Source organism: Anabrus simplex, chromosome 2 (genome assembly GCF_040414725.1).
Source record: "Anabrus simplex isolate iqAnaSimp1 chromosome 2, ASM4041472v1, whole genome shotgun sequence".
NCBI classification, from domain to species: Eukaryota; Metazoa; Arthropoda; class Insecta; order Orthoptera; family Tettigoniidae; genus Anabrus; species Anabrus simplex.
The window spans coordinates 291936633-291963342 of record NC_090266.1 but is presented as its reverse complement, the minus strand read 5'-3'; the positions used below and the strand labels follow the sequence as shown (position 1 = coordinate 291963342).

General features: G+C 42.4%; 1 protein-coding gene across 1 annotated transcript in view; it reads left to right on the top strand.

Annotated features, from left to right (window-relative positions):
* Positions 1-403: 403 nt before the first annotated feature.
* The window catches only part of LOC136864069 (myrosinase 1), a 235364-nt gene continuing 209057 nt past the window's right edge, over positions 404-26710 (top strand). Inside the window, exons 1-2 of the mRNA XM_068225980.1 lie at positions 404-529; positions 24226-24359. Of these exons, the coding sequence (XP_068082081.1) occupies positions 430-529; positions 24226-24359 (234 nt within the window). The 5' untranslated portion in view covers positions 404-429. The remainder of the gene's footprint in view (positions 530-24225; positions 24360-26710) is intronic.

Genomic DNA, 26710 nt, shown 5'->3' with positions numbered 1-26710 from the left:
TGTAACCTACGAAGCATAAACAAAACACTGCTATTTGATAAAGAACAAATAGAGATAGAACCATGGGTCACGGTGTGTTTGAGCTCCTCTATTTTCAGACATGTACCAACACATCAAAGTCTAAAACGTATGTTGAGATAAGTAGGCCCATTTATGGAAGGGTTCTATACGTCTTCATTTTCAGCTCAAGAGCACATTTCATGTGTCTGAGTTATTTACATCTGTAACAGTAACAACATGTAACGTCTTCGCCCAGTGTTTCCTCTGCATTTCGCTATCAGCTAGTCCTCGCCATAAAACCTATCTGTGTCGGTGCGACGTAAAGCCACTGTCAAGATCAGCTCTTACGTAAGCTCCTAGTTGACAATAAGTACTGAAGTTTTGTCCTGTGACGAGCAGATTGCAGCTCGTACTGAGACTGGAAGGACAATGTGTGCTGCTCAAGACACTAGTAACTGTTTTCCTCAAGACTTCCTGTTTGGGACTGCTACAGCAGCCTACCAAGTAGAAGGGGGTTGGAATGAAGATGGTGAGTATTATAGTGGCATAATGGTAATTATAATTCCAGGTTTATGTAATATTCCCGCATATCAAGCGAGTAGAAAATCCCAATTATGTGATGACGTCTACAACGAGACTCTTGTGTCTTTGAGATTGTTTTTCTTTTTCTACAGTTTGCTTTACGTCGCACCGACAGAGATAGGTCTTATTGCGACGATGGGGTAGGAAAGTGCTAGGAGTGGGAAGAAAGCGGGCCATGGTCCTCAAACACTTTTCTTTCTCTCACCATACTGTTGTTTTCGTAAAAGACTGTGATCATGGTAAATATTCTCGTTTACCAAGCTCGATAGCTGCAATCGCTTAAGTGCGGCCAGTGTTCAGTATTCGGGAGATAGTGGGTTCGAACCCCACTGTCGGCAGCCCTGAAGATGGTTTTCCGTAGTTTCCCATTTTCACACCAGGCAAATGCTGGGGCTGTACCTTAATTAAGGCCACGGCCGCTTTCTTCCTACTCCTAGCCCCTTCCTGTCCCATCGTCGCCATAAGACCTATCTGTGTCGGTCCGACGTAAAGCAACTTGCAAATATATATATATTCTCGTTTGAAAATAAATAGCAGAAAATGGCATTGCTGTACTTCAGAAATGGCATTCCATTCTGCGCTGTCAAGATCAGAGCTAGTTACGTTGATCGCCAACCTCCGTTCGGAGACGGCGTCTTAAGAAGAAGAAGTGATGGGAATGAAGACAGCTTATAACGTCAAGAAATGGAATCTTAAATGAATTAGATTCGTTCTGTAGGGGCTACCTAGTTGAGGTGGTAAGGTGTGTTCGGTTCATCTGGAAAGAGTGTGTTTGTTTCACCGAGAGGTAGTCAACAATTTAGAAAAAACAATTTCCATTTTTGAAGACGCATACGGCCCTGAGGTTCATTCAGCCTATGTCTAAAATAAGGGTCAGATTAATTCCTGGTGGCCAAGGCACTAACCACTCTATCACACTGTATAGAGCCCAGGTTACGAATAGTGGAAGCTTTAGGCTAATTTTCCTCTCCTCCGAGGGCCTCCATTGCCCGTATGAAGACGGCTTTACTTTGTATAATATTGCTAGTAATGGCAGAAAAAAAGAAAAACATGAAGCATAAATAAGCCCAAACATGAATATTTTTCTTAGGAATCTGTTCTTTTCAACCTTCGATATGGTATGAGATAGCTGTTTCTGGAGGTATTTGTGCGGATAGTGGCACTGTATAGAAGTGAAGCATGGATCATTACTAGTATAGAGTGGAAAAGAATACAATCCATTGAAATGTGGTGTTGCTGAAGGTCCCTGCACGTGAAATGTGGAGATTAGATAAGAAATGTAGTGGGCGGGCTGAGTGTCTCGAACCCCACTGTCGACAGCCCTGAAGACGGTTTTCCGTGGTTTCCCATTTTACACCAGGCAACTGCTGTGTCGGTGTGACGTAAAGCAAATTGTAAAAATAATGCTAGCCTCGTGTCGGTAGATTTACCAGTACATAAAATAACTCCTCCGGGACAAAATTCCGGTACCTCGCCGTCTCCGAAAACCGTAAAAGTAGTTAGTGGAACCAATAACTTTATATTATTATAAATGTAGAGAAACTGATTCAAATTGGTGAGAAGAGAACGTTCTAGCCACATTTGGCCAGAGAATTATATATATTGACAGGTCATGTCTTCAAACATCCACGATCTGTTTTCATACTTGTTGTGTGAACTGTGTGGTATGAGAACAGGCCAGACAGACTGCAGTAGATATATTTAGAAATATCCACAGGCTATAAGAGAAACGACTGGGTTGGCGTGGAAAACTTTAGCCTGTTAAGCCTGTCAATAGATTTATATCCCAAACAATAAAAACAAGTTTGTGACTTCCCATTCCTAGACCTTCACAAATTACCTAAATATGGGTGTTGATATAAAGATCGCACTGGCTAGAATATGGGCAAAGGTGCCATAGGAATCATTCAGGTGAGAATCAAACTAATCTTGTAGCTGTGACTGACCAGGTCGTGACTTTCAGTATTGACGTGTGTCCGCGATCTTCATCTAGGGATTTGTATAATAAATCTTCCACCGAGCGAGTTGGCGATTAAGGTCGCGTAGCTTTGAGCTTTCATTCGGGAGATGTTGGTGGGGGCGAGGGTTCACATCGCACCGTCGGCATCCCTGAAGGTGGTTTTCCCTGGTTTCCCATTTTTACGCCAGCAAATGCTGGGACTGTACCTTGATTAATGCCATGGTCGCTACCTTCCAGTCACCGGGCGAGTTGGCCGTGCGGTTAGGGGCTCGCAGCTGTGAGCTTGCATCCGGGAGATAGTGGGCTCGAATCCCACTGTCGGCAGCCTTGAAGATGGTTTTCCGTGGTTTCCCATTTTCACACAAGGCAAATTCTGGGGCTGTACCTTAATTAAGGCCACGGCCGCTTTCTTCCCACTCCTAGGCGTTTCCTATCCCATCATCGCCATAAGACCTATCTGTGTCGGTGCGACGTAAAGCGAATTGCAAAAAAAAAAAAAAAAAAAAAAAAAAATGCTACCTTCCAGTCCTAGCCCTTTCCCATCTTTGCGTTGCCGAAAACCTTCGATGTGTTTAAGACTGGTTTAAGGGACAGGAACCGGGTGAACTCAGGGCCAGGCAACATAACAGAGTGGGGACGTGAGTTTAAATCACATTCTCAGCCACCCTATAAGTTGTTTTCTGTGAGCTTCCCTCTTCAAATCCAGGTGAATAGTACCGAGGATACAGTCAACAGCCACTTCCTTCTCAGTCTTTTACGCAGTCAGACACCACATCGACAGAGGTTGTCAGACAAAACTCCGCACACTCTTTAGTATTTGAGTGATACAGCCACCGTTTTCTCTCCAAGATGGCTGAGGATCGCATCAGGGTTGAAATGGGAAGTCAGGTCCCTATGGCTCAGATTCGACATAAGGTTAGAGGTTCTTGAGTATGATCACGATATTAGCAAGCAGAGAAGCTTGTTGTTGTAGGTGGCTCTTGATATCAGGGACCTCCAGTTTTACGTTGAATCTAACCACAGGGCCGAGACGTTTCATTTTAAAAATCCAACACATTGGCTGTTGTTTGAGCCACGAACGTCTTGGTGAGAAGCCAGTAATATTGCCACTCAGCTATCACGCCCACAATCAATAGTCACATAAAATTACAATCAATCAATCAATCAATCAATCAATCAATCAATCAATCAATCAATCAATCAATCAATCAATCAATCAATCAATCAATCAATCAATCAATCAATCAATCAATCAATCAATCAATCAATCAATCAATCAATCAATCAATCAATCAATCAATCAATCAATCAATCAATCAATAAATACTGATCTGCATTTAGGGCAGTCGCCCAGGTGGCAGATTCCCTATCTGTTGTTTTCCTAGCCTTTTCCTAAACGATTTAAAAGAAATTGGAAATGTATTGAACGTCTCCCTTGGTAAGTTATTCCAATCCCTAACTCCTCTTCCTATAAATGAATATTTGCCCCAGTTTGATAGAGTACTTACAGTACTTCACAAAGGCTGATGGCTAAAGCTGTCCTAAGCTACAACATCATCAACGAAAACAACAACGCTATTTATATGGTCTTACGGTGCTACTTTCTGCTTTTTCATGTAAATACTAATGCATATTTGGCACATGTCTGATGTATTTTCTGTATCGCCTTTGAAATGAATGCTGAGTCTTGGGGCCTAAGAAACAGCATGTGTTTGTATTTTCATCAGAGACTGTTATTTGCCTGGAAATCAGTACATTCAGATAGGCCGGGTGGCCTACTTCTCACCGGCCAATGCAGGTGGAATTTTTGAAATGAAGAATCGCATCCCTATGTCTTGCAAAAGCGCAGATCCCGTGACCATGCCCATTATATCAATAATCACGTAAGACTACTTGCGTCTAAATGCTGAGATATTTCAGCTTCAATCAGAGGGTATCCTCAAGAGATAAGTGCCGGGCGTGACGTCACTCTCATCTCCCGTTCTGGAGGACTTGAATGCATGTATCTTTAACCTCTACCTCTCCAAGTATCTAGTGAACCCCTTCCTTTTCATCACTGACAAATAGTCCTTACTTGATTTTGCATAAACATACTCTCTTTACCTTCTGTTTTGTATCCTACCTAGTAACCATCACTTCTTTCAGGCTAGTAAGTTACACAATTTACTTGACCTTCATCACACATGAAATGGTCCGTGAATGAATTTAGAAATTGCAGTGCTTCTCTTCTCGATTTTGTTGAAGTTGTAACCCCAAACTGAACGAAATAGTTTGCGTGTATGCATTCTTCACCATCTACAGGTGCAGCAATGTTGGCTGGGATTGATTCTTGTCGTAGACTATAATATTGTGCAAGACAACGGTAGCTATGATTGTCTTGTCAGCAAGCTCAACATGGCATTCCAAAGGGTGGTGGTATAACCTCCAAGTATTTGCAAGGATACAAAAACACTTTCAACTGCGTTTCTGCTTCTTGAAAGACGATGATTGAAAGTCTTTTCTGCGTCACTGAGATTTCGACCAGTTTTGGATAAGGTCGCATGAGGTACTTTCTAAGGAGAAAAGCTTCATCACCAGCTATAATGTAAGGCAGAGCCTCTCAGAGTGAATGCACCTGGTGCATGCATTGTGCACGGTGCAAAAGACGACTTCGCTTGGTTGACCAGAGTGCAGACCCCACTCCTCGATTTGGAGCAATAGCGCTGTCTCTCTCTTTCTCCGCGCCTGTCTCGCTCGCTCCGCCTGCCTCCCTCTTCCTCACTTGCTCCGTAGCGCTCCAAATCCGAGCCGAGTTGAGCCGAGCTTAGCCGAGTAGCCCAGAGACGAAGCGTCGGTCCGAGCCGAGTGGGACCGATGCACTGTGCACAGGAACTCTGCGCCTCAGTTTGCACGCGTGAGATTTTGGGCGTTTGAGAGGCCCTGATGTAAGGTAAAGGAACGTCCGCTACATTTTCGTCTGGAGGAAATCCCATGCCTTCTCGTGTCAAGCGCTTACCAATGTTACTGTTGGCAAACATGTTTCGGTCACTAACTCTTCGATATTGCTCTACATCTACACAGAGAAATGTTTTATTAGTATCAACTAACCCCAGCAGCACAACAGAATGATACCTTTTGAGGTTGAAAAATCCTGATCCTCTTAACGAAGGGGCTTAAATACGGACGTGTGTGCCATCAGGCTGCGATACCGTAAGGAAAGTTCAGCTTTTCTCAGAAAACTCTCCCCGATGTTCTCCAGATCGCTTCCTTGGGCTCAATCATGAGTATAGGTTGCACACTCTTCCAAATAGCTTCACAGATATTTTCAACAATTTCACTGACTGTAGACGTACCCATGCGATAGGTGAAAGCCATGGATCGGAACGAATTCCCATTTGCTAGATAGGCTACTTGAAATTAAGCAAAAATATGATCATAATTATTAGTTGTAGGCCTAGTTTATCAGTATCAAGTACTCTGCTATACAGTATGCATTACGATTTATCATGGTTTTTGTTTGATTCGCAGTATTTGTGCTGACACAGAAAATCCAGGTGTCATGAAAGCTGAGGTAGTCAAAATGCCATTTGACGAAAGAGACGAGATGACCATAACGCCTGGTGAGGAAATAGTTGTGACGACCGAACGAGTTGACCGTCCGGTTAGAGTCGCGCAGCTGTGAGCTTGAATTCGGGAGATAGAGGGTTGGAATCCAACCGTCGGTGGCCCTCAAGATGCTTTTCCGTGGTTTTCCATTTTTACACCAGGCAAATGCTGGGGCTGTACTTTAATTTAGCCCACGGCTGCTTCCTTCCCATTCCTAGCTCTTTCCCATCCTTCCATCGCCGAAAACATTCAATGTGTCAGCGCAACTTTAAACTTAAACAAGCAGCAAAAAATAAAAAGTAAAATAAAGATGAGTAGTGACGAACTATGACAATGCCGATAGTACCGGTGACGAGAATTCCGGACCACCAATAGACTAAACGTACAGGAATGGGGGCTATAGTAAATTTGAATAAACTGAGGCCACAATTTTATGCAACGTATCTTACAAGTAATCGCCCATTGAATAATGCAATCCGTTGGTATACTGTTGGTGATAAATATTTTTTAAATGTAGAACTTACTTTTATTTATAAGTTGGACAGCTCGACGATTATTAAGGACAATTTTATCTAGCAATTTAATTAAGGATATTAAATGCGCTGAAAACATAAAGTAACAATAATTTACATCCGTAAGCAACGCAATGAAATAATACATATCAATGCTCTAAAATAAATATTTCGCTACACTCGACATACTCTAAACTACAAATTTCCAGTGAATAATGGCGAGGGGTTAAACGTTTCTTATGGCAGGCGGGCACCTTCATTCTTGATTTAAGCGATTCGTATGCGTAGTAAATTCAAACTATATCAGAATCGTTGATTATTATTATTATTATTATTATGATTATTATTATTATTATTATTATTATTATTATTATTATTATTATTATTTGCTTGTTTGCTTGCTTGTTGTTTAAAGGGGTCTAACATCTAGGTCATCGGCCCATTATATTATTTCAACAAGAATATTATCACACTGAGTGTATGACCACGGGGATCATGAACTTCAAATACACTGGCGAAAAATAAATATCCAAACACCATGACATAACGAATGTAGAATACGGAAATTTTGGCAATAAATTTGCCGAGGTAACATTATTTAATTGATTAAAGGTACAAGACTACAGGTTAATATCCACTCGAGAAAAGCTGTCGCAAATGTGCCATGATGGTCCATTAATAACCGGTGTTATCGCCTGACTGTTGAATGCAGGCATGCAAACGTGCATGCATTGTGTCGTACAGGTGCCGGATGTTAGTTTGCATTATAGAGTTCCATGCCTGTTGCACTTGGTCGGTCAATACAGGGACGGTTAATGCCGGTTGTGGATGCAGCTAGAGTTGTCGTCCAATGATGTCGCATACGTGCTCGATTGGGGACAGATAGGGGGATCGAGCAGGCCAAGGCAACATGTCGACACTGTTTAGAGCACGTTGGGTTAATACAGCGGCATGGGGGCGTGCATTATCCTGTTGGAAAACACCCCCTGGAATACTGTTCATTAATGGCAGCACAACAGGTCGAATCACCGGACAGACGTACACTTCTGTAGTCAGGGTGCGTGAGATAACCACGAGAGTGTCCCTGCTGTCATAGGAAATTGCTCCCTAGACCAGAACTCCCGGTGTAGGTCCAGTGTGTCGACGCCGCAGACAGGTGGAATGCAGGCGCCCACCTGGCCTCCTTCTAACCAACAGACGGCCATCACTGGCACCAAGACAGAAACGGCTTTCATCGCAAAACACAACGGACCTCCACTCCATCCTCCAAAGAGCTCTCGCTTGACACCGCTGAAGTCGCAGACGGGAGTGGTTTGGCGTAAGCGGAATCCACGCAACAGGCCGTCTGGGTCGGAGCTGTCCTTCAAGTAACCGATTTCGAACACTTCATTGCGTCACTGTGTTGCTAACTGCCACTCGAATTGCTGCTGCAGACGCAATCCGCTGCGCCACAGCCGTACGCCGAATACGACGGTCCTCCCTCCCGGTGATGCCACGGGGACGTCCGCAGCCCGGCCTTCTTGCGAGCGTACCTTCTCGTGACCATTGCTGTCAGCACGCATGCACAGTGGAGACATTCCTGCCAAGTCGTTCTGCAATAGCGCGGAAGGAAAATCCACCTTCACGTAGCCCTATTATACGGCCACGTTCAACCGCACTGAGCTGTTGATACTGACCTCTTTGTCGTCGTAAAGGCGTTCTTGACCCACTCACAGTCACTCCGTCCAATCTCACAGGTAACCTAACGCTCTCGCACAGTACACAATGTACTTAATGCAAACCTGATGTGCAACGCCATGGGGCCGCTACTAGCGCCACGCTAATGTGATTTGCGGGAAATTTGAATCAGCATCATCATTTAGATGTATAATGACGCCTACCAACGTTCCTTAACCTAGCACACTCCTTCTTGGTGTTTGGATACTTTTTTCCGCCAGTGTAATATTAGGCTCTATACATGGTTTCATATTACAGCGGTGATTAAAGAAATAGGAAATGGTAATAAGCAAAAAAGAAGTCTGCAAAGACTAACAAACATATCGATGGCCTAGATTGAATACCTCGTATCTCAAAAAGTTCTTCCTATCCATTATTTCCCTTAAGACTGGTCACGCCTCCCAGCCACACATGAATATGCAGTCCATCAGAACAATGTTCATTGGGTTTATTTTCCTATGCTGATGCGTAAAGGAAAATGAACCTTATAGAATTATACTGTAGGAGTCAGTAAATACGTCACGCAGACATACTTTCCTATAGTACGGTACGATAAGGTTCATTTTCCTTCACACGTCAGCATTGGAATAAAGAGCACAACGAACATTGTTCTGATGGACTGCGTATTTATGTGTGGCTGGGAGGCGTAACCAGTCTTAAGGGAAGTAATGGATAGAAAGAACTTTGTGAGATACGAGGTTTTCATTCTAGGCCATCGATATTACATGTCACCGGAACTTTCTGAAAAAATAAGACTGACAATCATATAACATGCCACCGGAACATTCTGAAAAAATAACAATTATACATCAACAGGCTGTATCAAAGAACAAGATGCAACTACATTGAGCCCTTCTCTATCGTACTGCGTACAGATGAAACAACATTAATGAAAAATACAAAAGAACTGCTATTTAACAAATGCATATTAGGACAACACTTGTGCTACCAATTGACGTGTCTACAGAGATAAACCTTTTTTTTTATTTTTTTATTTTTTTTATTTTTTAAATTTTTTTAAATGTAGTATTTAATCGTTCAGCATAAATACATGCTATATCAGATTACTGTTGACAAGAGATAAAATAAAACAATCAAACAAACAACAAACAAAAATCTTAGTACATAACAAAACAGGGCAAAATAATCACTTACTAGGGACGAGATTTGAAGTCGACCTCCTGTAGGCCCTTCTGTAACTAGAATAAGTGAGGAGAGTTTGTAATAAAGTGCTGGAAAAGATACACACACAGATAATATTTTTTTTTTTTAAAGCAATTGGTCACTAACACAAAGGGATGTTCCAGTTTTTCTAGTCAAGTTAACTCTTATGTTCTTGGTAATGCTTGTTATACTAATATTTCACTGAGAAGTAAATTGGTAGTTGAATAAAAGAAGCACTGAGCAACAATAGCACTCGAGTGGAAATTCGTACACGTTGAATTGTTTTATTTTTGATATACACAAACACTCACTGTTCATCTTCAGATTCTTCTCTTGGCGAAAGTAAAAGATCTTGAGGAAGTCTACTTTTAATCCGTCGTGGAAGTGTGGATCGTTTTCCAAGGGCGAAGAACACAGCCCCAGGCACATTTTGGAGTTTCTTGAAGAACGTCTTGGCGTGCATTGAAATCACGTGTTCCAAAGTGTCTAACTGAAGTTCACGATGTAACTGTTTGTTTCGGACGTACCAAGGAGCGTTGGTGATGATACGGAGAACTTTGTTTTGGAATGATTGCAAACGTCTGATAGTGGTTCGAGCCGCCCCTCCCCAGACTGGACAGGCGTAGGTGAATAAAGGACGGAGCAGTGATTTGTAGAGAAGTAATCCACATTCAAATTTGAGGGAAGATTTCCTGTTTAGGAGAGGATATAGTCTTCTTAGTCGTGCATAACTTAGATTTAATTTCTGATTTATATGGTATTTCCATGATAAGCGACGGTCAAGGAATACTCCCAGGTACTTCACGGCCTTGTCGTTAGGCGTCCATTGGATGGCTGTTCCATTTAGGAAGATTGGTGGTGGGAGAGGTGGACGTCGAAGAGTAAAGATCATGGTTTCACATTTAGGTACATTCAGTGAAATTCTCCAGTCATCTAACCACGTTGATATGGTTTGCAGAGAGGCTTGCAGTCGACGAGTGGCAGTTAAAATGTCATGGTGGGATGTGAAGACAGCAGTATCATCTGCATACATTGCGACGTTGACGAATGGAGGCGATGGAATGTCATGGGTATAAATGTTGAAGAGGGTTGGACCAAGAATAGAACCTTGTGGGACGCCGGCGTTAATGAGCCGAGGTGTTGAAGACGTGGAATTGATACGTACGCGAAAGATCCGCTGACTCAAGAAGCTGTAGATGATGCTGTATATATAATGTGGAATTCCGATTGTGTGCAATTTGTATAATAGGCCTTTATGCCAAACTTTGTCAAATGCCTTTGTAAAATCTAAGAACGCTGCAAGAGTGTGATGTTTGAACTCGAAACCTTGCGCAATGTGTTCCGTAAGACGTAGTAGCTGATGAGTTGTCGAATGCCGTTGACGAAAGCCAAACTGGTGATGTGGAAGGAGAGATGTGTCCTCTAAGAAATTATTTAGACGTTTAAGGATGATTTTCTCAAATAATTTGGATAATGTTGGTAATAAACTTATTGGTCGGTAACTCGTGGGTAGTGTCGAAGGTTTCCCAGGTTTGTGAATTGCAATTATTTCTGCATGCTTCCATGTGTCGGGAAAGTACCCAAGACGAAGAAGAGCATTGAATATAGACGCAAGGAATGATAGTGCTTTTCGAGTGAAGTGCTTCAAGGCTATGTTAGGGATGAGATCATGTCCAGCAGCTTTCTTGACGGGCAGGTTCTTGATCAGATTTCGTATTTCTCCCGGTGAGGTAAATTTGATTCTTTCTGGAACTGTAGGGCAGAATGTTGGGAACGCTACTATTTCACTGTTATACTCGTGATTGATTGGTGGGTTTGGAGTGAAGGAAGCTTCAAAAACATCTGCAAGTATATCACATTTTTCAGAATCACTCAAACAATGGGTATCAGATGCTTTCAGAGGAGGAATAAGGCTTGGTTCATGCAGTATTCGTTTGGTTTCCTTCCAGAGTGTACAATCATCAGGCGACAGACCAGAGAGATGATGCTGGTACGAAGCATAACGGTGATTATCTAAAGTTGTGCGTACTAATCTGATAAGCTGGTTTAATCTATGATGTTGCCAAGGTAGGCGCTGAGCCTGCCACAGACGTCGCATTTTATGTTTAGCCTTGATGAGTCTTAAAATTCTGAGGGGAAATGTTGAGTGAAGAGGTGGCTGTTGCGGCCTCCTTTGGGACAGAGTAGCTGCTTGGAGTGAAGTAGTGATAATGTTGGTGAAGTGGCAAATGGCATTGTCAAGATCTTCTCGAGTCATGAGGGGCATATTTGGTTGAAGGCAGGAGTCAAGCTGGTGGTGATAAATGTCCCAATTAATATAACCATGAGTAAGAGTACGTGGTTGTTGAACGAAAGTTTCAGCAGAAAAGGATGTAATTACTGGACAATGATTCGAATACATTTCAGCCACTGGTCTCATATAAATGGGGAAGGCGACGTTTTTGATTAGGGCTATGTCGAGAATATCCGGCTGGTGATTGAAGTTAGATGGGTAATGAGTCGGTTCGTCTGGAGCAGCGACGTGGATGGCATGAAGTTCAGTTGCTGCTAACAGCTGTCTACCATTGGGAGTTGTTACACGACAGCCCCAAATCTCGTTCTTGCTGTTAAGATCTCCCATTAGGATGGTTGGTAACTGGTCTTGAAACAATAATCTTATATCTTCAACGTGGAGTCGAGCTGAAGGGGGTTTATAGGCTGCTATGACTGTCAAAGGGGTTCCATTGCGTAATTCAATTTTAACAGCACAAGCTTCGATAGTGGTTAACTGTGGTAAGAATATCGGATAATGTTTAAGTCTTTTCTTTATAATGACTGCTACTCCACCAGAGGCAACAGGAGCTTGGCGATCACATCGGTAGATGTTGAAACCAGGTGCTGTAAAACGTTCATGTTCAACGAGATGAGTTTCAGAAATGCATGCTACATCGATATTATGGCGGGACATGAACTCCAAGAAGGAGGCACGTTTGACCTTCAAACCGTTAGCATTCCAGTTGAGAAATGTGAGATGGGAAAACAGAGGATTGGCACTAACAACCATTGTTAAGGAGTTCTGAGAGTAATTTCATGATAAATGATTTAATTTGGGGGATGAAAGGCGTATGGAAGGCTATAATCTGTTGGACAAGGCTGGAAGACGATGCAGGTTGAGAAGAATTTTGCGGTGGATTCTGAGCTGAATATACTGGGTTTTGCGGAGAAGGTTGAGAAAGCGGGCGTTGCCATGCTGATGGGTTAGGAGTTCGAACGAGCGAAGGTCGAGATGGTAACGGAGGAAAGTTCGTAGCATTATTAGCTGGTGGTGTGGGGGCGATAATGTTGGGCTGGGTGCTGGTGAACATCGGTGTTGGAGGAGAAGTACTTGCACGCCTGAGCTTGTTCTTCATATTGAGATAATATGGGCAGCCTTTGTAATTTGCAGCGTGATATTGGCCGCAGTTGACACACGTTGGAGGTACTTGTCGTGGTTTATTGCATGCTGAATAGTGATGATTATTAGGGCATTTGACGCAGCGTGGACTTAAGTTGCAGAAGTTTTTAGTGTGACCGAACCGTTGACATCGGGTACACTGTGAGATGTCTTGTGGTTTGCGACGAAGTTCGACCGAAATAATGGCACGCTGAATGTGTGTCAAGTCAAAAATTCTTTTTGCATCTTCCGTGTTGTCCAATTCAACGGCGCAGAGGGGCATGGGCTGCTTATCTTTGAAAAGAAGCCGAGTAACTTTGCGTACCGGGAAGTTAAGCTCTTGTAACTCTGAGTGGAGTTCCGAGTCAGTAACAGAGTATGGGACATCACGAATGATAACTTCAAGTTTTTTGGTGGTAGGGTCTTGGAAGGTATGAAATTGAAGCTCGGATTCTTCTAGAAATTTGGTGACGGAACGATAATCGCTGATAGTGGTAGTATTTATCTTGAGAACTTTGCCGCGCTGTTGTGTAGTGTAATCACTGCTGATTACAGTATTCAAGTCTCTAATAATTTGCTGATAATTATTTACTTCGTGGAGAAAGATTGGTGGCACGTTAACTTTAGGTGTTAATGGGGCAACATTGTCACCTGCAGTGTTATCATCCATGCGTTCAAGAGGAGCATACTTATTATGAACGGCTGTGAGATCTACCATATACTTATTGTTTACTCTTGCAGCGGATACAGTTAACTTTTTACTGGGAGTCGGAAAACCATCGTCCTGTTGTAACGGGGGATCGGGAGAAGCAAGTGCTTCGTGCGCACGTTTAAGTTCCGCAAGTTTACTTGGTTGTAAAATAGATCGTGATGAGGTTGAAGACATAGAACGTTGATTAAGAAGTTCTGGACTTACATGATGTTGTTCTCGTCGTTGTGAATGCTGCTGCTGTGAAGCTGCTTGTTGCTGTAGATTTGAGGAAACTTTCACTAAAGGCTGGTTTGTGTTGACTTGTTGACTGGGTTGAATTGGTTGCGTTGAATCCATGTCCGCTGACGACGAATAATATGTTAATAAACTTTCTTTTAATATAGTCCCCGTATCAGGGTTTATTCCATTAGCCATGTTGAGAGAAGTGTAAGTTCGTAGCGTGAAAGCACACGAAGTTTAATTACACTAACACACTGAAGAACGAACACACAATACACGTTATGCTACACTGCCAACACAAGCGAGAGGTAAGAGCTCGGAGTGACTTGCTTCGGCTGAAGCTCGCTAGCGACTGAGATATAACCTGTGACTACAAAATTAAACAGTTTAATAACAAGCATTTATTAGTGAAAACAACCCTATGGACTGTATCGCGATTAATCTACCTAAGGCATTTGAAAGGATAGATCATGGGACACTACAGGCAAAAATGAGCGAAATTGGAATAGACGAAAAAGTGACTGAATGGGTAGCTACATTTCTAAAAAATGGAACTCAGAGGTTTAGAGTAGGTGATCCTGTAATCATTAACACATTGACGACCGGCCCTGGAGATTTCCGTAGTACCCGTGATATTGCAAGGCAGTTCCAGGTATCTCAAACACTGGTTGTTGACGTGTTGCACGACGAAAAACTGCAACGTTAACTCAACACTAGCGGCCAGAAGACCGCATTCAACGAGTACAGTTCTGTAAATGGCTTTTGCAACAAGTTGAAGATAACGAACCATTTTATAAAGAATGTGATATGGAGTGACGAATGTAGCTTCACTCGGGAAGGTATTTTCAACCATCACAACAGCCATTATTGGTCTGACCACAACCCACATGTCACTCGTGAACATGGCTTTCAGGAACGCTTTGGCATAAACCTGTGGGCTGGAATCGTGGGAGGAGTGCTTTTAGGCCCTTACCTATTGACGGACAAGTTGAATGCGCCCCGTTATCGTACGTTTCTGGCCAGTAATTTGCCTGACGCTTTAGAAAACGTTCCACTTTGTGTTCGGCGACAGGTATGGTTTCAGCATGATGGTGCACTGCCACACTTTGGAATGACTATGCGTAACTGGTTAAATGAAGCGTTTCCAGGGAAATGGATTGGTCGTGGAAGTCCAATGTTATGGCCTCCACGTTCCCCGGACCTTAATTCACTGGATTTTTATTTGCGGGGTCGCTTAAAGGAACATGTTTATAGTACTCTACCCATGGATGTACAAGACCTAATAGCTAGCGTGCATGCTGCATCGGCAATGGTGGATGCAGGTGTGTTGCGTAGGGTCCGGTAAAGTATGCTTCAGCGAGTGGCGAAGTGTTTGCAAATGCAAGGTGGTCGCTTTGAACATCTGCTGTGAAGTGAACGTTGCTCGTAAGTGTACGTACCGGCACTGTGAAGATAAGACTGGACGTCACACGTACACTATGGAATTATTGTGCGTAGCATAATGGGCAATCCAGTGTAGCCTAACTACTGTACTGTATTGTGTTTCCTTGTACCGCATTGGATAGAGACAATGCTACTGTATCCACTATTATGTTCTACGTATTGGCTTTATTTGTGCCATGGACGAAACAAAGTGGTCGTTTACGTCTGTAAGAAGTTCATGTTATGTTTCAATGTTTAAATAAAGGTAACTTTAACGGTAAGAGAGAACATTAGTGTATTGCTTAGTGGAGGTGTACATAGGATACAATTTGATGCATTAACTGAAAGAAAGAATTGGCGCGAACGCGACTCGAACATCGGCGAGTCCGCACAACCGGCATTTATGGCATTACCTCGTTTCACTGAGTTTATGAGATAGCTCCGGCAGAGCGCCGAGTTCATGCGACCTGTGCTTGGCCACGCTGCACGCCGTTACAGTGTTGCCTCGTTTCTTAACTGGCATTTCTATTAAACCTATTGGTGGGACTAGGTTTTGCAAGATAAACTTTTGTCGTGAATTTTGACGAGGAACCGCATGCCGACCTCCATGTGCGGCATTTTTTGTTCACCCTGTATATGAACACGACAAGATTAGAAACATGGTCCAAGATATTCTGATACAACTTTCAATTTGTATTATTGCACATTTTTACAGTTTTACCCTTTAAGAGGGGGTGCTCCTTTTTCCTATAAGGTCTTTACGTAAATATGTGATTTTAACCTGTATACCAGAAGAACAGAATCCACATATTCTCGAAACATGTACTACCTATTTATTTTTGAGTGTACAATGAATTAAATCTTTTCTTCTTCTTTATCTAGGGTCGGTTTTTCCCTCGGACTCAGCGGGGGATCCCACCTCTGCCGCCTCAAGGGCAGTGTCCTGGAGCTTCAGACTCTGGATCGGGGAATACAACAGGGGCGGATGACCAGTACCTCGCCCAGGCGGTCTCACCTGCTATGATGTACAGGGGCCTTGCAGGGGGATGGGAAGATTGGAGGGGATAGACGAGGTTGAGGGAAGGAAGCGGCCGTGGCCTTAAGTTAGGTACCATCCCGGCATTTTCCTGGAGGATAAGTGGGAAACCACGGAAAACCACTTCGAGGATGGCTGAGGTGGGAATTGAACCCACCTCTACTCAGTTGACCTCCCGAGGCTGAGTGGGCCCCGTTCCAGCCTTCGTACCACTTTTCAAATTTCGTGGCAGAGCCGGGAATCGAACCCGGGCCTCCGGGGGTGGCAGCTAATCACGCTAACCTCTACACCACAGAGGCGGACAATTAAATCTTTTACACATTAGATTTGGTACAGTACTACCATGGCGGACGCACTAAAATAAGTATACTTAATGTGATTTAGTCAATACGGGCCCATGCCTGGCCAATATGGGCAAGATTATAAATAACGTACAAGAAGACAGTATCGTCGCCCTAATACGAATAACACTCGGCTCTATGGCTAAATGGTTAGTCCACTGGCCTTTCGACCAAGGGTCCCGAGTTCAATTCTCGATTGTGTCAGAGATTTCAACCTTCATTGGTTAATTCCGATGGCTCGAGGGATGGGTGTGTGTGCCGTATTCAGCATTATAATTCATCATAGGTAGAGCACCTTCCTCACAGAAGCGCAGGTCGCTTATAAGGCGTCAACTCGAAAGACCCGCACAAGGCCTCTCCCGAGGCCACACACCATAAGAAAAGTACGAATAATTTATATTTATGATGCATTACTGCTAGAAGGTATCGTTGTCTTATACGTCGTAGAAATAAAATTCGGGATATTATTGTTCTTTTTTTTTCTAGAAGTTGCTTTACGTCGCACCGACAGAGATAGGTCTTATGGCGACGATGGGACAGGAAAGGGCCAGGAGTGGGAAGGAAGCGGCCGTGGCCTTAATTAAGGGTTCGAACCTACTATCTCCCGAATACTGGATACTGGCCGCACTTAAGCGACTGCAGCTATCGAGCTCGGTTATTCTTGTTCTGTGCCATTCATCGTTCTTTGTGGCATAATTGGTTAGTTGTTATCTTTCTGTTCTCAAAGCATTGGGTTCGATTCCCTCTGAAGATGATGGCGTTTGAGGACATTTAAGAGCGACAATTTAGTGTCGTCGGCTTCTGATTCGTTAAGAAATCCTTGCGGAACAAAATTCGAATATCCTGCCGTGTCTTAAAATCTATAATAATTGAAAGGAGATTGAGCAACATTCTTCTTCTGGCCATAATATCAATTTGTTGGGGTCGGCAATTGATATGAACAACCTAAGCTTACTCGCACGCACTTGGACGCAATTAAAGGTAACTTAATCCACGCGATAAGTATCAGTGAAAGTTGCTTTTCTACCTCAATTCCCAATAGCTTGGTTCACCATGATGGCTTAATCTCCATCGTCATGACCGCAGCAAGAAGAGGGGTGGAGGTATCGTTCTTTATAGTAGAGATAACGTCAAGAGCAGTATCATTTGCACCTCATCGACCGGTGAGTTACTGAGGACATTTCATATACCTGAATTGATCTTAAAGTGACTACTAACCCTCAGAAAGTTGTAACACGTGGACAAATTTCAATATCGGCCGTGTCCACACACGATCTTATATTTCTCGCTTACTCGCTTCGTATCTATCTATCTATATAAATAAAATTGTTCGTGTCTGTTTGTTCCACCATCACGTCGAAACGGCTGGATAGATCTCAACCAAACTTCATATTTAGAGTATACTCATCCCGGGGAAGGTTTCGATATGCATATCATTTTAAAATCTTTGAATACACGGTGGGTTTATAGGAAAACCAGAATGGTTTTTCCACCATCACGTCGAAACGGCTGGATAGATCTCAACCAAACTTCATATTTAGAGTATACTCCTCCCGGGGAAGGTTTCGATGTGCATATCATTTTAAAATCTTTGAATACACGGCGGGTTTATAGGAAAACCAGAATGGTTTTTCCACCATCACGTCGAAACGGCTGGATAGATCTCAACCAAACTTCATATTTAGAGTATAATCATCCCGGGGAAGGTTTCGATATGCATATAATTTTAAAATCTTTGAATACACGGGGGGTTTATAGGAAAACCAGAATGGTTTTTCCACCATCACGTCGAAACGGCTGGATAGATCTCAAAAAAACTTCATATTTAGAGTATACTCCTCCCGGGGAAGGATTCGATATGCATATCATTTTAAAATCTTTGAATACACGGGGGGTTTATAGGAAAACCAGAATGGTTTTTCCACCATCACGTCGAAACGGCTGGATAGATCTCAACCAAACTTCATATTTAGAGTATACTCCTCCCGGGGAAGGTTTCGATATGCATATCATTTTTAAATCTTTGAATACACGGGGGGTTTATAGGAAAACCAGAATGGTTTTTCCACCATCACGTCGAAACGGCTGGATAGATCTCAACCAAACTTCATATTTAGAGTATACTCCTCCCGGGGAAGCTTTCGATATGCCTATCATTTCAGAAACTTTGAATACATGGGGGTTTATAAGAAAACCAGAATGGTTTTTCCATCATCACGTCGAAACGGCTGGATAGATCTCAACCAAATTTCATATTTAGAGTATACTCATCCCGGGGAAGGTTTCGATATGCATATCATTTTAAAATCTTTGAATAGACGGGGGTTTATAGGAAAACCAGAACGGTTTTTCCACCATCACGTCGAAACGGCTCGATAGATCTCAACTAAACTTCATATTTGGAGTATAATCATCCCGGGGAAGGTTTCAATATGCATATCATTTTATAATCTTTGAATAGACGGGGGGTTTATAGGAAAACCACAATGGTTTTACTCCATTTTCTCTTATACTATTGATTTTCTGTAAACTTCGTTTACCGTACGTGAAACGTCTCTTCATTATAAACAACTTTCGTTATGTTCATAATTTACCTTACTCTTTACATGACGAAGAAATTTACAATTTTCTGCTGGTACCATGCTCTGCATTGAGTGACCGACAGACTGACAACGAACCTACAGGTTACCATGGCAACGTCTCTGACTGCATGTCAGCAGGGAAGTAACGTATTGCCATTTTCCTCATCATGCTTTTAAATTCGTGGTTGTTCCTTAGGTAGAAGGCAAGAGAGGCGTCAATCGGCCTATCTGCGGGATATTGGCGGAATATCGTTGGATGTTATAACCGCCTTCGAATAGATTAAGTAATAACACCATTAGTCATCTTCTTATTATTTGTTTACCTAGGAATCAATGGACCTAAATTTCTCCTCTGTTACCGCTTTATTATATCCATAACTCACACTAGCATAATTTATTGAGGGGCATTTGATTTTCCAATACATTAACTTGGCATTTACATATTTGTCGTTATCCGGCTGTCCTCAATTATAATCCATTTTCTATTACTTTCAACTTTCTTAACTGTATTATTTTCTTCCTTAATTACGCCGTATGTACGCGAGTGCTACAAACTACTGGATGTATTTCCACCAATACTCATATTTAGAATACACCTGTCCTTGATAGGTTTTAGGGCAAATATTGTTTCTAAATCCCTGAACTGACTGGGGGTTTATACGAAACCGAAACAGTGATTTTGCACTTCCAAAAAATATACACAACCAAACTTTATGGAAGTCTACCTACCTTGGTAGAAATTAATTCCTAAACCTTTTTTCTCATGTGCATCATTTCGATACGAGGATTAATAAGGGAGATATCATTAACGGACCGTATTTCTGTACAAGTCCCATCGGACTTGACTCACGAGCGGGTGCGTGTAAAGCGTATTCCTTACAACTTGATAACTACTGAAGACATTCGAACCAAAATTTATATTTAGCATCCACCTGTCCAAAGGTAGGTTTTAAACGTAAATAACATTTCATGTTCCGGAATGGACTGGCGGTTTATAGGGAACCGAAATGGTGATTTTACTCTTCCACAATATATACAGAACAAGACCAACCTGACTGGAAATCGACCAAACGTGATGGAATTCCACCTCTAAACCTTTTTTTCATGAGCATTTTTTCGTCAGGAGGATTAATAAGGGAGATATCATGAATGGTCAGTTTTGCAGGTTAAGTCCAGCGGACATAGCCAAAACGGTGTTTTACATGGAGCAGATTCCTTATCTACATAAATCAAATCGTAACGACTGTGTGCCTCTACACTGACTATTTTGGCGAAATTTTCGTACAGCTTTCCGTTTAAGGGGTAATAATGACCATCTGCATAATTTTAGGTTTAGTTTCCTGAAAGTCCTAATTTTTACCCGCCTCGCACAAAATCCAGATTGCGGCATAATCTGCCAGAAGAAAAAGAAGATAATTGAAATTTGACAAAATTATACGTTTTAGCCTGTAACGAACGGAAAACATCCAAGATCATTAAATTTTTCACTTTTTATCCCCGAAGAATATCGAAATATGCAGGCAATTTTAATGATGGTGCAGACCTTCGGAAATTCCTATCACATAACAGATTGCACAATCTCCGTTCAATTTGGAATGATCTACAACCTTGGTCTTATGACTTTTTGCCGTATCTGTATCCCTTTTACGTTTGATTTTTCTCTATTAATGGATGTTAAGTCAATTTGGAATTTTCACATGCATAATTCATACCTTCGATTACTTATATGAAATACAGAATCATCAATCTCTTCACGAAAATTGGCCCACCCAGTAGCCATATATGAGCCAAATGCTATGTATGTAGCTGTCACATAATTATCCGAAAAGTAATGTAATGTGAGATAATCTTACAAAAACGTTACCCTGTTCAACGTTTCTAACTCAATCTGACCCAAGAATAGATGACATATCATAGGACCAGCCATTTAGGCTACTAAATCCGGCGTGTCTTTTGGTATAATCCTTTGTCGATATGACGTACGGTTAGTAGCAGTTAATCTGCAAATGAAGGTCTTCAGTATTGTAAACACGCATATACTTTCGTATGTCGATCCATATATATTCACTGATGTCGATTTGTAGCGACTGAGAAAGGGTGGGTCTGCTATTGTAATCAGTACTCCCCACACCGACTTTGACTGGCAGTATGAAAGGGTTCCTTCTCCAACTCCTGTGTAACTGTCATTAGTAAGGAAGGCCTACAATTGTAATGAATAGTTCACTTCTCGATTTGACTTGCAGAAGGCAAGTGAGCATGCAGTTTTGTTTAAAACTCCCCTACCCGAATGTGTTTGGCAGTAGGCAAGGGTGCCCGCCATTATAAAGAAATGTCCTCATCTAAAATGTGACTGGCATTAGGCATAGTGGCCTGCTATTTTGATGGAAACTCACCAACTTGGTGTGACTGGCAGTAAGCTGGCTGCCAGTAGGAAAATGGGCCTGGCATTATAATGATAACTGCACAACTCAATTTCGAGTGATAGTAGGGTAATTGCCTGCCATTATAATAAAAACTCCTCAACTGTAATCTGTCTGGAAGTAGGAAAGTGGGGCTGCCATTTTAACGAAAACTCCCCAAATCGATTCTGTCCGCGTAGTAGGCAATGGGGCCTGCAATTATAATGTAAACTTCCCAACTCAATTGTGAATGGCAGTAGGCAAGTGAGCCTGCCGTTATATCACAAATCCATAACAAACACTTTACATTGGAAACAACGTACGGGGACCTCCCCATGCTCTTTCTCGGATAACGCTAAGAGACATGCAATTTTAAAACAATCTTATTTACTGCATGTACACTATTTACTTCGATATTCGAATACAATGCAGAATACCGTAGCGAAGCACGGGTACATTCGCTAGTCAGAGATATTCATGAATTTGGATTTTTGTTACTAAGTCCATATCAGCGCCGAGGCACGAGAAAATGGGTAAACAGAATTTAGTGAAAATCGGTATGTAATGTCTGACAATAAGGAACTACAGTCTACGATATGAATAATTTTGTAGGACACCCTAATATCACAGAGTCTAAAGAAAACTAATGTGAAGGCCTGCAATATAGAAAGCTCACAAACTTTATCAACAATAACATTACATTGACCATTGTTTGTTGTGATGTGCTTTTTGTCTTCTGTTTCCTCTCATCCCCGATAGATAGGATTACTGCAGCGTACCGAGGTTTTTTTAATTTGCTTGACGTCGCACCGACACAGGTAGGTCTTATGGCGTCGGTGGGATAGGAAATGAATAGTGGTGTGAAGGAAGCGGCCTTGGCTTTAAGGTACAGCCTGGTGTGACTGGTGTGAAAATGGGAAACCACGGAATACATCTTCAGGGTTGCCGGCAGTGGGGTTCGAATCCACTATCTCCCGGATGCAAGCTCACAGCTGCGCGCCCCTAACCACACGGGCAACTCGCCTGGTCGTACCGACTGTAACAGCCTGCCTGTATATTGGCGGGAAATAGCTGGGGAGTAAGATAACTTTCTTCTTTAGCATGCCATTCCTCTGGTTCATACATTTCCTGATATATCTGGTACGTAACACACTGTTTGATCATAGTATTCGAGCTATTCAATTCCTACACTGAGGCACTGATTGGAATGAGTAGTGTGCATATTTAACGGAATAATGACAGACGAGTGTTCACGGCAGTCGGCGACCTGGTTATTCCATCTCTGGAACTTTGGACTCTTAGATCGGCACCGTAGTACTGTTTGTTGAAAATGTGCGGTTTATCATTTGATCGAGTATTTCATATGATAACATTGCTTTCAGTCGCTACATTCCTACTATCGTTTTTGTAATGACCTATGTTGAATTCAGTTAGGAAAACCACCAAGTCAGTCTTTCTGAGAATCCCGTAGCGAAGCACGGGTACATCAGCTAGTTCCAAAATATAAACCTAGGTAGCCTACTTATGCAACATGCTGGAATATAAAAATATCGACATTAATCCATTAAGATTCGATGCCTACAGTCTTCCGTGGAATTATGTTTTATTGATAAGTAAATGGAATACATTAATGCATAGTCCATAGAACAAATGAAGTTGAAATTGGAGTAACGTCAAATGAACTTACATCATGCGTGATCGACTACTTGTCAAATGTAGATAAAAATTACAAGGAATTCGTATTAATATCTGACGCCTGTAGTTCTCACAGTGGAGAAAGAAAGTTCTTGAAAGTTAATGTAGTGATTTTCCCAGAAGAGAATATCACATATGATGGAAGCTGACAGTGTCCATTCGGCCCTCGAACATCTCTGTAAACCAGACACCATCGAGTTGAGTGGCTCAGACGGTTGACGCGCTGGCCTTCTGACCCCAATTTAGCAGGTTCGATCCTGGCTCAGTCCGGTGATAATTGAAGGTGCTCAAATACGTCAGCCACCTGTCGGTAGATTTACTGGCACATAAACGACCTCATGCGGGACTAAGTTTCGGCACGTCGGCGTCTCCGAAAACGGAAAAAGTAGTTAGTGGAACGTAAAGCCAATAGCATTATTATTATTATTATTATTATTATTATTATTATTATTATTATTATTATTATTATTATTATTTAAGCTAGATATTCCTTAAGTTTTACTGTTAAACAGACACATTTTTAATGAAGTTACGCTGTACTTTAAAACCGAGGGGTTAGAGTTGCGGCACTACGAGATTCCATGGAATATTATTGGATGATAACTTCCTTAAAATAGCGGCGTGCCATCTGAACACCACAATATCAGACAGTATTGTCATTCATAACGACATGTGAATTATGTTTCGTTTTTGTCCCCTGTCCTACAAGAAATCAGATTCAGTGGTTTGGACAGTGGTTATGACTATATTGGATACAATTATCTGAAATTATATACATGGAAATGTCGTGAATTTAGGAATCTTTGAATGGTCTAGGAATGAGTTTTGTTTATCATTGTCCTTATTTGTGTTTCTGTACAATAAATTTGCAAACCGACTATGTTACAGGAAAGGGTGAGAACATCTGGGACCGTGCAACTCACACTCATCCAGAGTGGGTGGCAGATCAGCAGAACGGGGACGTAGCCTGCGATTCTTATCACTGTTATAAAGAGGATGTCCGAATCATCAAGGACATGGGAGTAAGTACTAGATTTAAAAGTCTGCCTTCCTATTATTTGCTTCAGGTTATGTGAGATAGCCTTTGATTGGAATTTTTATGAATGTGTTGACGTTTCTGCATTTTTTTAAATTACAAATTTGCGTTACGTCGTACCGACACAGAAAGTTTTTACGCCGATCATGGGATAGGAGTTGGAAGGAAGCGACAGTGGCCTTAATCAAAGTACAACACCAGCATTTTCATAGCGTGAAAATGACAAACCATGGAATACCATTTTCAGGGCTGCCAACGGTGGGGTTCGAATCCACTATCTCCCGAATGAAAGCTGATGGTTACATGATGCTGGGCTGTCTGTACTAATATGCAGTAACATGATATGAGACAGTGTTTGCTAAATATTATTTCTTCTTTATATGTTTACCCTCCAGGTTCGGTTTTTCCCTCGGACTCAGCGAGGGATCCCACCTCTACCGCCTCAAGGGCAGTGTCCTGGAGCTTCAGACTCTGGGTTGGGGGTACAACTGGATAGGATGACCAGTACCTCGCCCAGGCGGCCTCACCTGCTATGCTGAACAGGGGCCTTGAGGGGGATGGGAAGATCTGAAGGGATAGACAAGGAAGAGGGAAGGAAGCGGTCGTGTCCTTCAGTTAGGTACCATCCCGGCATTTGTCTGGAGGAGAAGTGGGAAACCGCGGAAAACCACTTCGAGGATGGCTGAGGTGGGAATCGAACCCACCTCTACTCAGCAGACCTTCCGAGGCTGAATGGACCCAATTCCAGCCCTCGTTCCACTCTTCAAATTTCGTGGCAGAGACGGGAATCGAACCCGGGCCTCTGGGGGTGGCAGCTAGTCACGCTAACCACTACACCACCGAGGCGGACGCTGAATATTACTATTGATTGTTATACGTTTTCAAACCTTATATGTTTGAAAATATCAACGGTAAATGATAAGTCAAATTTTACATCATACATGAAGACTTGTACAACATGTTTCAAGGTGACTGCCAGTATCATTGTTCTGTAATGATTAACTGATATTTTGAATCCTATTTTGACAGTAAATCTTCCAGAAAGGAGTGTTTTGTTCCTTTAAGTTGTTTTAAATTTAACTTTAATGTTAACCGTCTTGAAAAACCATGATTACCACTGTAACCTTGTTTCACCTGATAAACCTCTTATTACCTGTTCAATTTGTATAGATGTAAGAAGTGTGAGTGGTTATAGACGTAGACCTATTGAAGATTTGGCTCGACAAATTGTGCATTATAAACTGATGTTACTGAGGGCTTTGCGCAGGTTATATTCGGGTAGTTTGAAATTTTCAGTGCTAGATTCACACTATGAGAGAGGTAAAGGGGTATTCCCACATTTGTTAAACCAGCAGAAATAGGAGAAACGGAAAATGACAATAGTTCTAAACAACAGCAAATAAACGAGGAATCCAATTACATAATATTGCATAATGGCTAAAAATGGCACAAGCCAATTCTCGTAATTTGGGAAAGGATTTCTAGGCACTAACAGGTTACAATGAAAACGTATTTAAGCAAGTCGCAAGCCCACACAACGGATCTTCAGTGAGATTTGCCTCTACAGACGACTCAATCTGTTGGGTGGTGTGTATTTAATAGGCTTGTCAGGACCGGTCGGGCCGACACGACTCATATCCGGGTGACCACACAATCTCCCAACTCACTATCCCGTACACAAATGCACCAAGGTAAAGTGTGCCGATAATAAGCTTGTCAGGACCGGTCGGGCCGACACGACTCATATCGGGGCGACCACACAATCTCCCAACTCACTATTGCAACTCTGCAAGTTAGGTCGTGTGTACGGCGGTTGTGCAACTCGGGCCAATTTGCCATCGAGCAGTTCGTTGAAAGTGTCCACTGTATATCCATTCGTAGAACGTTTCTAAAATCGAATGGTTCTAGTTCATTAATAGACCGAGCTCGATAATTGCAGTCGCTTAAGTGCGGCCAGTGTCCAGTATTCGGGAGATAGTGGGTTCGAGCCCCACTGATGGCAGCCCTGAAGAGGGTTTTCCGTGGTTTCCCATTTTCACACCAGGCAAATGCTGGGGCTGTACCTTAATTAAGGCATCGGTCGCTTCATTCCCACTCTTAGTCCTTTCCTGTCCCATCGTCGCCATAAGACGTATCTGTGTCGGTGCGACGTGAAGCCAATAGCAAAGTTCTTTAACAGTATTTTTTTGACTAAATTCTTTTCACCTGTTAGCCGTGTCCGACTCGTTGGCTGAGTGGTCAGTGTACTCGCCTTCGCTTCAGAGGGTCCCGGGTTCGATTCCCGGCCAGGTCGGGGATTTTAACCTTCACTGGTTAATTCAAATGGCCCGGGGGCTG